At 39.6% G+C, this 14246-nt stretch overlaps 1 protein-coding gene across 1 annotated transcript; it reads right to left on the bottom strand.

Moving 5' to 3' along the window:
- Positions 1-4653: 4653 nt before the first annotated feature.
- LOC128696792 (uncharacterized) lies at positions 4654-12979 on the bottom strand. The gene is made up of 4 exons (XM_070096051.1): positions 12885-12979; positions 12195-12523; positions 10749-10889; positions 4654-9317 (listed from the first exon to the last, which is right to left on the bottom strand). Exons 1-4 carry the CDS (start codon positions 12898-12900, stop codon positions 8604-8606), a joined length of 1200 nt encoding a protein of 399 aa, XP_069952152.1. The 5' UTR covers positions 12901-12979; the 3' UTR covers positions 4654-8603.
- Between the last annotated feature and the right edge of the window lie 1267 nt (positions 12980-14246).

Below are 14246 nucleotides of genomic sequence, written 5' to 3'. Positions count from 1 at the left end.
CAATGTATCTTGTTTTTAAATAAAGCATATGTAGAATATACAGCGGGTGGTAGGAGAAAATTTTCAAACAGCATCAGGGAGAACCTTGAGTTTTCTCTGAAGCAAGTTTATTCTTTTCTCTGAGGATGAGGGTCCCCAGGACAGTTCTAGAGGTAGTACCTCCCTATATATATATATATATATATATATATATATATATATATATATATATATATATATATATATATATATATATATATATATATATATATATATATATATATATATATATATATATATATATATATATATATATATATATATATATATACATATATATATATATATACATATATATATATATATATATATATATATATATATATATATATATATATATATATATATATATATATATATATATATATATACATATATATATATATATATATATATATATATATATATATATATATATATATATATATATATATATATATATATATATATATATATATATATATATATATATATATATATATATATATATATATGTACATATATATATATAAATATATATATATATATATATATATATATATATATATATATACATATATATATAAATATATATATATATATATATATATATATATATATATATATATATATATATATATGTATATCTATATATACATATATATACATATATATATACATATATATATATATATATATACATATATATATATATATAAATATATATATATAGACATATCTATATATATATAGATATATAGATATATATATATATATACATATATATATATATATAAATATATATATATAGATATATATATATATATACATATATATATATATATATACATATATATATATATATATATATATACATATATATATATATATACATATATATATATATATACATATGTATATATATATATACATATCTATAATATATATATATATATATATATATATATATATATATATATATATATATATATATATATATATATATACATATATATATATACATATGTGTATATATATATATATATATATATATATATATATATATACATATATATATATATATATATATATATATATATATATATATATATATATATATATATATATATATATATATATATATATATATATATATATATATATATATATATATATATATATATATATATATATATATATATATATATATATATATATATATATATATATACATTGTAGGTTGGTAGACAGAAACTGCCCAGGCAGGTACTACCGTCCTGCCAAGTGAGTGTGAAGTGAATACCTGTAATTGTTTTACATGATGGTAGGATTGCTGGTGTCTTTTTATTTGTCTCAAACACGTGGGATAACAGGTATATCTTGCTACTTTTACTTATACTTAGATTACACTACACACGCATATGCTTATACACACCAATCTGGTTCTCTTCTATTTTCCTAATAGTTCTTTTTCTTTATTTCTTCTTATCTCCATGGAGAAGTGGAAAAGAATTCTTCCTCCGTAAGCCAAGCGTCTCGTCGTCTGTCCAAGACTTCGAATTATTTACTCTCAAGCAGAGTGAATTATATGGATTGTTAACCCATGATAACCCAAGCAATGAGGCTTATTACCGCTGGGGTCACTGAGGTCCACATAACACTATTGTCAACATTCTGCTAACTCTTTTGAATAAATGCTTCAGAAAACCAAGTCTCTCAGTCTGGACTCCAGGCTGAGGGACTGATTACGCCAAAATCCTCCTCATCTTCCACCATTCTTTGCACTGGACTGAAGAAGCCACTAGCTGGCTAGACGTTCCCAGAATAAAGATACCCAGATGTTGCACAAACGTCTCAATTACCATGCTACTAACTCAACACAAGGGCAGCGGGGGTTGATCGACCCTGGATCCTGGTCGCCGTCACTCCAACACACTTACCACGAAGTCATCTGTCAGTGAATGGGAGACAACAAAAATAACACGACTTTTGTTTTCATGGTCTCGTGCATCAGTCCTGGCGATGAAAACACACAACACAATTGGAAAATTTTCTCTCGCCTACTTGCTCTTTTCCTCGTACTTCTCACTTATTCTTTTTCCAACTTCTCACCTCCTGTTCTCTTATTGTTTCTTCCCATCTGTTTTCTGCTTGCTGTTTCCTATTTTTTCCCTTCTCCTTCCCACCTATTCTTGTTTCTTTCCATCTTTTAGACTCTACATAAGAGACAAATAGTACTAGCAACCAGTCACGTGGTACTAGGAACTAGCCACTTGGCACTAGGAACCAGCCACGTGGTACTAGGAATCAGCCACGTGGCACTAGGAACCAGCCACGTGGTACTAGGAACCAGCCACGTGGTACTAGGAATCAGTCACGTGGTACTAGGAACCAACCAGGTGGTACTAGGAACCAGCCACGTGGTACTAGGAACCAGCCACGTGGCACTAGGAACCACCCACGTGGTACTAAGATCCAGCCACGTGTTACTAGGAACCAGCCACGTGGCACTAGGAACCAGCCACGTGGCACTAGGAACCAGTCCCGTGGTACTAGGATCCAGTCACGTGTTACTAGGATCCAGCCACGTGTTACTAGGAACCAGTCACGTGGTACTAGGAACCAGCCACGTGGTACTAGGAACCAGCCACGTGGTACTAGGAACCAGCCACGTGGTACTAGGAACAAACCACGTGGTACTAGGAACCAACCACGTGGTACTAGGAACCAGCCACGTGCTACAAGGAACCAACCACGTGGTACTAGGAACCAGCCACATGGTACTAGGAACCAACCACGTGGTACTAGGAACCAGCCACGTGGTACTAGGAACCAGCCACGTGGTAGTAGGAACCAGCAACGTGGTACTAGGAACCAGCCACGTGGCACTAGAAACCAGCCACGTGGTACTAGGAACCAGCCACGTGGTAGTAGGAACCAGCCACGTGGTACTAGGAACCAGCCACGTGCTACTAGGAACCAGCCACGTGCTACTAGGAACCAGCCACGTGCTACTCGGAACCACCCACGTGGTACTAGGAACTAGCAACGTGCTACTAGGAACCAGCCACGTGGTACTAGGAACCAGCAACGTGGTACTAGGAACCAACCACGTGGTACTAGGAACCAGCCACGTGGTACTAGGAACCAACCACGTGGTACTAGGAACCAACCACGTGGTACTAGGAACCAACCACGTGCTACTAGGAACCAGCCACGTGCTACTAGGAACCAGCCACGTGGTACTAGGAACCAACCACGTGGTACTAGGAACCAACCACGTGGTACTAGGAACCAACCGCGTGGTACTAGGAACCAACCACTTGCTACTAGGAATCAGACAAATATTTATAGATCAGCCTCTTCAGGCCACAAGACATTTAAATTTTTATCATCAGTGATTAAAGAGTTATTAATTTGAAGCTGAATTAATAATAATAATAATAATAAATATAAATAAATAAATGCTAAATTAATAAAATAAACACAGTTATTATTTTCATAACATAAAACTCTGCTCGTTATTCAGTTATTTTCCTGGGAAAAGATATCAGTACTGAAAGGTAATTTTTTTCAGAGATGTTTAAAAAAATTGTGTTTTTTTTTTTCAGGTTCTGTATCTGGTTTAAGAAAGAAAATTTACTCACTCATGCGAGGAAATTGTTAAGTTTATTTTGTGTTGACTGACGCAACTTTACTGGAACACAAAAACAAACAGACGAAGAACTTTCTGTTGTACTCTTGAGTTCTCCAACATAACTAAAATGTAAGTGTTGAAGTTTGTATTATATAAAATTCTTTTATCTTGCACCGTTTGAATTTACAAGTGAATATTAAAATGGCTGAGGGACTGACAACCTCAAATCAAGGGTGATGGACTGATTACATCGTCTTTATATCTCTACTGTTCCTGTCTACTTTCTGTACTCGACTGAAGAAGCCTACTGTGTAGGCGAAACGTTCCGGAATAAAGTTGCCTAACTGTTGCCTCTGTGTCTTACCTACCAACCTGACTTTACAGGTCTAGAGCTGATGTACTAGCTCATCCCGTGTCAAAGGCAAGTTCTGCCTAAGATGCATAACCTCCAAGGAAACCACCCACAACACTAGACTAACACCCAGGTGCCTATTCACTGTTAGGTGAATCGAGGCAACAGTTGTAGAGATGCCCATAGGAGCAGGTACTGAACACCTGCTCCCAGGCAGAGGGACTGATTATATCTGCAGCTTCTGCTTTTGACCATGTATTGTACTGATAAAACCACTGGTTGGCGAAACGTCTACAAAATAAAGATACCTAGTTGTTAAGTAAGTTTATTTAGGTATACACAAATACAGTTACATAGATTATTATACATAGCAGCATATATGTAGAGAACCTAGGATAGCCCCAAAAAGTCAAAGTGACTTATTTCCACTGGGGTCTTAATTTATGTGTTTAATTCTTCAGGTACTGACAGTCATCAGGTGGGAGAGAGAGTAGGTGAAGGTTGGTTGATTAATTGGATTCAAGACCCGTCGAGAATACTTTAATCCCTAAAATAGGGATTAAACATAACTCTGGTATAAACCTTGGTAGAAAATACCGACAAGTTTGTTTAGAAAAATACGTAAGCAAACACTACATCATTCCCTGTGGATTGTCCCAAGAAATATATTGGAGAAACAGGCAGAGATCTTGCGGTCCGCCTGAACGAGCATCGAAATGCCAATAACAGAGAAGACTTAAGGTACTCCTGTGTACTCCACAGACTCCACGGGGCATTTGATGAACTGGGATGAGGCGCAATTCGTTCTCACCGAACAAGACCTTACACGCCGACGGTGTCTAGAAGCCTCGCTAATCGCCGTCACCGACACAATAGAACGTAACACTGGAAACCACAAAATTTCTAAAACATTAGCATACATGATAAACAACCAGGAAAAGCATCACCTACCCAGCAACACAGGAGTCATATGATCTCATCGTCTACCCGTCCTCATCCCAATATGGCAGTCATCAGGTCACCATGCGTCGCTACACTCATTAGGCACCTTTTGGCTCTCTTCTTGAACTGGTTCATGCTATGACTGGCTTTGACAGGTGCAGGCAGTCTGTTCCATTCCTTTATTGCTGTACAATAAAAGGTGTTTGAAGCCTGGCCACTGACTGTGGGTACTACAAAGTTGTGCTCTCTTCCCCCCAGCCCTGCCAAAATTGGCAGCAAGATATTCTGGACACTGTGAGTAATTTTATTAACTTGATTTATCAGGTATACTCAACAGGCTTATTCCCCTATAATTTCTGCACTCTCTTTTGTCCTCTTTACCTTTATACAAAGGAACTAGGCATACTCTTGCCAATTCCTAGGCATCTTCCACTCTTCCATACATTTATTAAATAAAAGCACCAACCCTTCCTGCTGTTAACATTTCTATCTTTATCCCATCAATCTCAGCTGCTTTATCCCCTTTCATTCTACCCACTGCCTCGTGCATCTTCCCCACACTCACAACTGGCTGCTCCTCATTCTTACAAGATGTTATACCTCCCTGCCCAATGCATGAAATCACAGTTTGCCTATATGCATTAACATTTATCAGTGTATATTCTCTAAGAGATGGTTTGGTTGGTTTATGAGATTTCAAACCTGTCTACCACACGAGAGTTATTAAAGCTGCATGTCATCTATACGTCACCAGTCCAGAAAACTTTAATCTCTAAAACATGAATTAAAGCAAACTCTCAGCGTATATAAAAGGAGAGACATGCATCCCCAGGTGTATATAATCTTGCTAAGAGCTATTCACCTCCAGCTGTATACCGTATACACTGTATACGGTATACAGCTGGAGGTGAGTGGGAAGACAAGCTCAAGCTCGGGTGACAGCTATCACCTGTCCTGAAAGATATTAACGTTGGTTTCAGACGCTGTTACCTCCAGCACACAGTGTTGGCCAGCTGCCTGCTTTACCATATTTAGAATTTGTGTATTCTCCAGATGCTGTGTGACCCCTACGGGCTTAGGACTTCCTCATGCTTATAATACTAAAATAATCCCACCAAACAGTATTAGTCTCACTGATTCCGTTCGTTTATTCTCTCTCTCTCTCTCTCTCTCTCTCTCTCTCTCTCTCTCTCTCACCATGTGTCTCTACTCTCTCCGTATATTCGTTGTCGCTTCATAATATAATCTTTCTAATTCCTTCACTGTCTATATTTAATTAAAGAGAAACCTACTTCCTTTTATTTTAAATATTCATTGTCCAGTTATGTTAATCCTCATTTTAATATCGTTATTCAATTTTCAAAACCTATATAATATTTTTGGTATATCGTTTAATATTTTCCTCAATAGTTTCAATAATTCTGAAATAATCTTTCCGTACTTTACTCAAAGACTTTTTGTAATATTTCTCTAAATATCCTTTATCCTTATAGGCTTTCATTGTTGTTAATAAATCAAATTAAATTTGACAAAAATTTATCAACATAACAATATAATGTAACAACAGACAATATTTACGGGACTATCAAACCTTAAGCTTACTAAAAATACGCTTATTATACGTGACTTTGCACAAGTCATTTGGTGTAAAAGTCATTTGTACACTTAACTTGATGTACAAGTCCAGCGTACAAGAAATCTTGGTGTACTAGTCCAGTGTGCAAGTAACCTTGGTGTACAAGTTCAGTGTACAAGTAACCTGGTACACTGGTGACTGGTAAGTTGTGGAGAGTCATGAGAGCAAAGATTTAAGGCATATTTTATACATACGCTTCGGTGCGTTCCAAATATACATAAAGAATGAGAAACATAAGTTTATATGGGTAAAGGTACGTGTGAGTTAAGCTGATGTATAGTGAGGGTCAGGTGAGCCGACTGTAGTGAGGTCACCTGATGGCTGTGTCCCAAGGTAAGCAGGGCGAAACGTGGTCAAGAAATTTCTGGCCGATTATGTTAGAGTCCTGCTTTCTGCACTTCCATATTAGTTACCAGTATCAGGAATGCTTCTGAACACTGGCGTCTCCTTAAATCAGGCTCTTGATGACCAGATGAGCTTCATTCCATTTCATGAGATGTTTCTTAGTGACTGTGCATGACGACTTCACTGCTGGTGTTTACATTGTTCCGTGGAGACAATATAAGTACGTGAAGGAGACTGGCATAGGTCGATTAAGATAAAAGTATATAATTATGCGTGCAGCAGAGATGAGCAAAGTAAGGGATACATGATGTATAGATACTGTGAGAGGCATTTAATGAAATGGAACGAAGCCAAAGTGATTATCAGAGAGTTGGATTTATGGAGACCCCGGTGTTCTGAAGCATCCCTGATGGTTATAACACATCTGCCATGTTGACACGCATGCTTCACGAACATGACCACCTGGAGTATACCTGGAGAGAGTTTTGGGGATCAACGCCCCTGAGGCCCGGTCTGAGACTAGGCCTCGTTGTGGATCAGGGTCTGATCAACCTGGTTGTTAATGCTGGCCGCACATAAACCGACGGTGTCAGCGCCTTCTTGAAGACAGCCCAAGGTCTATTGGTAATCCCCTTTATGTATGTTGGGAGGCAGTTGAACAGTCTTGGGCCCCTGAAACTTGTTGTGTTGTCTCTCAGTGTCGCCCCTGCTTTTCACTGGGGAATGCTGCATCTCCTGCCCAGTCTTTTGCTTTCATAGGGAGTGATTTTCGTGTGCAAGTTTGGTACTAATCCCTCTAGGATTTTCCAAGTGTATATTATCATGTATCTTTCTCGCCTGCATTCCAGGGAATATAAATCAAAGGACCTCAACCGTTCCCAGTAATTTAGGTGTTTTATCGTACTTGTGTGCCGTGAAAGTCATCTGTACATTCTTCAGGTCAGAAATTTTGCCTACCTTGAAAGGGTCAGCTAGTATACAGCAGTATTCCAACCCAGAGAGGACAAGCGATCTGAAGAGAATCATCATGGGCTTGGCGTCCCTAGTTTTGAAAGTTCTCATTATCTATCCTATCATTTTTTTTTAGCAGATGTTGTGGTCTTTGAAAATGAGATCCTCTGACATTATCACTCCCAGGTCCTTCACATTAGTTTTTAGCTCTACTGTGTGGTTAGAATTTGTTGTATACCATGATAAAGTTTTAATTTCCTCAAGTTTTCCATATCTGAGTAGATGAAATTTCTCTTCATTGAACTTCATAAGGTAATCTCAGCTTACCTCACATATACCCTTGCCTATACAGTGTATAAATGAGCTTATGTTTGGTGTTAACTCATATTACGTGTCAACAAGCTACCAGGACCGAAACATCGATAATGAAATACCTTAAATGTTTGTTCACACGTCATAATCTGGTACAAATAACCTGAGTACACGTCGTGAGTGCTTTGTCTTACTTCTATAAAATCACAGTACGTTATGGCTGCTGCAGAACATTCTCCATTATGGGAACACAGTAGCACTGGTTGTTTTATTAAGGCACCTTGTGGGTCATTCAGTGCATTGAGCGGTTGAGGCCTGATCCTCCGTTCGCTAATAGCAAGACATATTCCATACTCTTGCAGCCTGACTTCTCAAGTTAACTTGGAGACATTTTTTTTCAATATTTGTTTTTAATTATCGTATGACGCATAACTATTACCGGAAACGGCTCCTTGAGAAGAAAATAGAGGGATTTCTTTGATGTCAGTTCCACCAACTCCCAATCCAGTTCCTGCTCCGATTCCCGCACCAATTCCTATTCCTCCAATTCCTACTTCTCCAGTTCCTATACCAATTCCTGCTCCTCCGATTTCCCCACCTATTCCTGCTGCCCCTACATCGAGGTTGCTTCTTACTGCCAAGGGACTGACATCACTTGCTACTGCCGGGACTTCGCCGCCACTGCAAACAGACGTCACCACGGTAAATGGTACAGGCTGCTGCTTCACCACTGTGGCGTAGATGGTGGTGAATAAAGTGGTAGTGAGAATAACTGGGTTATAATGCACTTCAGTGTTTTCGATGGTGGAGATCACTGGAGGTGCCTTCTTTAAGGGAGCTGTTACGGTGACTGTGTCAGCAACAATCTTCGTCTCCGTGACGACTTTGTACTGCGTGGTGATGATGGGGAAGGGCACTTTCTGAGTGGCAGTGTAGACAGACTGCTTGGTGATGGTCTTGGTGAAGTAGGCGGTGTCGGTAAGTACCTTGGCTGAGCCTACCGTCACCCCCTTGATGTTGGTGACCACTGAGGGCACCACCTGCAGCTTGATGTTGGTGACGGTGGTCACAGCTGGCACCGGTTGAACGTCCGTCACACTAACGTAACGTGTCCCAACTGCCACCTGGAAAGTAAAAAGAACATGGTAAGCTCTGGCAAGCCTTAGTTATCATCGATACCACTTTTAACATACTGACTAGTTACCGCACCTGTTCAACACCTAACACTGTTACCTCAACTATAAAAATTCTATTCTGAATCCGTGATGACAGGACACGGAAGTACTCTCATTATTAGCATAATGAATAAATGCATTCCCTCGCTGATTTGTACATAATTTTCCCCTTTAAATTCCCCTTATATTTAAAACACTTTTTAAGGAGAGTTTGAGGGGTGAAGTGATCTGTTGGTAAAGTGCTCTGTTGGTGAAGTTCTCTGTTGGTGAAGTGCTCTGTTGGGAGGTGAAGGTGAAACCAACTGTTGTGACACGGTGTTTAACGTACATAAGTGGATACAAAAATTCTGTGAGACAAGTACACCGTTACAGCACAATACACAGACGCAACGAGAGAACTGAATACAAACACTGAGACATGTACACTATCCTAGCAAAACGTATACATATGTTCTGACACATCAGGATACAGACACTGAGAAACCTGTATCACAGAAACGAAATACAGCTTCGGCAAGACACTGATGCAGTAAGATAGACAGAAAATGTAGACACCCGCAAAAATACACATAAAAGATCCACAATACAGTAGTGATTAAACTTAAAAAAAAATCTGAAGAAACTTATCTGATATAAAAAATAATTAAAAACAAAAAATGACAATAATTTTTATAGAGAGGAGGAGCAGTAAACCCGTAGGGGTCATACAACATCTGGGAAATGGGAGGCAATTAGACCTGAGCTAAGGAAGGGAAGGACAGGTAAGATTCTTTCAATCAAGAGCCCCCTCACTATTGTCAAGAAACCTCCCTTGAGGGGATTACGTAGGATAAATTTGGCGACCCCATTGTTGGGAATCCGCTACCGACCCCACTAGGTTTCGAATATACAAAATAAAAGGAAACAACCATTGTCAAGTCATAAGATAAACAGGGGCAGCAGTTATTATGCTTGAAAAAAAGAGAGAACAGTGAAAGTCGGTCGTTAAACCAGAAAACGAAAAAAAATATGATCTGAAAAAAAAAGGTAAGAGGCGGGCGACCGTCTGAGAGTTCGACTGTCAACGAGTTCTACCATCGATCTCACCTCTCTTGGACGGATGCTCGTCCCTCAGGCCACCGTTTGCGAGTTCGATCATCGATGTCACTTCTCTAAGGACACCCACCGAATGTGTCCCTCTTGTCAAAGTGCATTTTATCTCAAGCAGTATCAACAGCGTCACCAACAACTTCATCACCAGAACCACAACACCATCATTATAATAAGCACCACCAATATTTCACAGACTAGCACCACTGCTATCTACCATAAACTACTACCACCACTCATAGATTAGCACCACACTGCTTGCCAAAGACTAGCACCACCACCACCGCTTACCGAGGAGTCGTACTCTATGTAGTTGTCGTAGAGAGTTGTGTAGAGAAGCTTGGTGATGACATTGTATTGGGTGTCGTAGATAGTATCGTAGACGGTGGTGGGAACCACAATCAGCTTCACATCAGTCTTGTAGATAGGAACCTGCAGACACGGAAAAGTGAAGAAGAGAAGTGAATATACATACGTAGTGAGGTATTATTTGAAGCTCTGTATCAGTGTAAGACATTAATTAGCTTATTGTGGCACCGTGTGGCAATGAAGGCACTGATTTGATATTATTCTTTTATATTCACAAAGAATAAAGCACCAGGGCCAGAGAGTACATCACCTTGGGTAATAAAAGAATGCACTGAGGAGCTTAATTACCCACTCCGGATTATCTTAACTTTCCTTAAAGAGTAAACCTGAAGGAGAATGGTAAATGAAAAGATAGAGAAAAGAAGAGAGAGAATAGAAGATGGAGATAGAGAAAATGGAGATACAGAAGACAGATCGTCTCACTGACAGTTGTTGCTGGTTAAATATAAGAGAAAGATATTACTAAAAATATTGGCTGAAAGCTTACGAAATAACTAACTGATAAAGAATTGTTTGTTGGGTGAAACACAGCTGTTACATGTCTAACCTTAGACGACATTTCGGTCCGTTTTGAACCATAATTAAGTAGTGACTCGATAATGGCCTAAGACGGTCCGAAATGTCGTTTAATGTTTCCCACCTCAGAACTGTAGCTCAGATGTTGTTGTTGGGGTTTATAGGGCCACTGACAACACACGCCGTATCGAGCCCCTGTGGCTCAGATAATCGTAAATTTATGACAGCCACGATAAAGAACTTTTCCCTTAAGTGATGACAGAAACCCGAAGTAGCTCAGGAGGGAGAGAGGTTCCATTGATTGTATTTAAATAAAAAAAATCCCTTAACAAAATATTAATTTGGAAATTTCTAAAGGCCAGACAAATAAAGGGCAAACTATCTGGACTTTGTGATTTATGAAAACGGCAGAACAAAAATAAAATGGTAGGGGGTTGGATCACAAGCGGAGTACCACAAGGCTCGGTGCACGTACCATTGAGGTTCATGATGTTCAAGTCATTTTACAGAAGGAATAAGTAAATATCTGAATATTGTTGCAAACTGCCAGCAAAAATAAACTAAGATGTGTTGTAGAAAGTTACAAAAAGCTATTTATAGCGTCCTCTTTAAAGTGGGGGTTATAAAGAGTAGAAAGGCACAACACCGTGACTGGAACAACACAAATAACCCGCACATAGGAGACTGAAACTTATGGCGACGTTTCGGTCCGACTTGGGCCATTAACTAATTAATGGTTCAAGTCGGACCAAAACGTCGCCATACGTTCATTTTCATATGTACAGGTTATTTGTGTGAAGTGGAGGCTATTAGTGAAGAACATAAACTAAGCAGTTAGGAGCCACAACTCACCAAGACGTCCACCAGCTTCCCCTCAGTGACGATCTTGGTGATTGGGAGACACTTCTTTGGTTTCGGTGGCGGCCCAAGTTTCTTGGGTGGCACAAGCTTCGTTCCCAACCCACCGCCACCGTAGCCGCCGCCACCGTAGCCGCCGCCACCGAAGCTGCCGCCACCGAAGCCGCCGCCACCGAAGCCGCCGCCACCGAAGCCGCCGCCACCGAAGCCGCCGCCACCGAAACCGCCGCCACCGAAGCCACCATATTTGCCTCCGCCAACGGTCTGAACGAAAGCCGCCAGGGAGGCTGCCACCAGCAGGACTGACCACATGTAAGACCTCGCTGTAAGGGAGTATATTACTTCACTGGAGCCTCCAGAGTGACTTAGTTTGTAACTTAATTAAGGCTGAACCATTGTGTTTTATATTAAATATAACATCTTATCCAAAGGCTGTTATGAAAATTATTACTATATATGTATATATATATATATATATATATATATATATATATATATATATATATATATATATATATATATAAATCTCAAAATATGCAGGGAATTAAAACTAGGAGACACTATTGTTTCCTGACTAATAAAACACCACCAGACACTTTCTCCTGAGCTGTTAACTACGGATTATTATCGTGTTAAAAAAAAGAAGCGCTAAACCCGTGTGAGGGACGGAGAGCTGTTACTTACCTGCAGACGAACACATACTGAAGGGCCGTTCACCGGGCGACTGTGGCTCGGGTCAGCTGGTGGCTTCTTTTTAACTGCTCGGTTCTCACTTGCCACTCTCGCCAGACCCAGTTTTTGTTCTCGCCCGGGTGAAGCAGTGTGTGGCCGGCAGTTGTACACGTAACAGCAACAGCAACTGTAGCAATAGCAACAACTGCAGCAGCAACAACAACTGCAGCAGCAACAACAACTGCAGCAGCAACAACAACTGCAGCAGCAACAACAACTGCAGCAGCAACAACAACTGCAGCAGCAACAACTGTGTTAACAGCACCAGCAACAACAGTAACAGCGGCAGTAGCAACAAAAGCAGCAGTCATAACAGCAATATCAGAAACAGCAGAAGAAATAGCACCAACAAAGGTAACACTAGCAACTGCAGCAACATCACCAAGTAGCAGCAAGAACAACAACAACAGCATCACAACAGCAACAACAGAATAAGCGGCAACAAAAACAATAGCAGTAACAGTAGCAGAAGCAGGAACAGCAACAGTTGCAGCTACAAAACCAACAACAACAATAATAGCAGCAGCAGGAAGAACAGCAACAACAGCATACACAGCAACAATAGCAGCAGTAGCAACAGCAGCAGAAGTTCATCAACAAATACAGTAATAGCAGCAGCAGCAGTAGCAGTAGCAGCAGCAGCAGCAGTAGCAACAACACTAACAGAAGCTGTAGCAGTAAAAGCTGTAGCAACAGTAGTAATAGCAAAGGCAGTAGCAACAGTATAGAAGAAACAATAGAAGCGACGCCTATCACAGTAATAACAGCAGCAACAGCAGTAGTAGCACCTACGGCAGGAAATTTCTCTCTCTCTCTCTCTCTCTCTCTCTCTCTCTCTCTCTCTCTCTCTCTCTCTCTCTCTCTCTCTTTAAGCTGTCATCATGGTCATAAAAATGCCTGATCTGATTGGTTTTAAATTTTCAGCAAGCAAGGTTCAATATACCAGTTTTATTAAATAAATAGCGATAATAATGTCCGTGTAATAAGTAAAGAATGCCTCAATTATCGGCTTCAGATTATTAACACTGATACAGTCTTAGGAAAGATGGAAGCCTTTATAAAAGGCTAGGCTGTTTAGGAGCAAATCTGGGATTTTAGTGAAATTGTTAAAAAATGTTGGAATCGTTGGATTCAGAGCAATTGAAGAATGTCCTCTGATTAATATTTTTTAATAAGCCACCATCTATTTCTAATTTGGACGCCATCTTTACCGACTTCAGCCTCATCCTGGAGGTTACCTGGAGGTTATTCCGGGGATCAACGCCCCCGCGGCCCGGTCCATGACCAGGCCTCCCGATGGATCAGGGCCTGATC

The sequence above is a fragment of the Cherax quadricarinatus genome, chromosome 52, assembly GCF_038502225.1.
Source record: "Cherax quadricarinatus isolate ZL_2023a chromosome 52, ASM3850222v1, whole genome shotgun sequence".
Classification (NCBI taxonomy): Eukaryota; Metazoa; Arthropoda; class Malacostraca; order Decapoda; family Parastacidae; genus Cherax; species Cherax quadricarinatus.
This window is presented reverse-complemented; position numbering and strand designations above follow the sequence as displayed.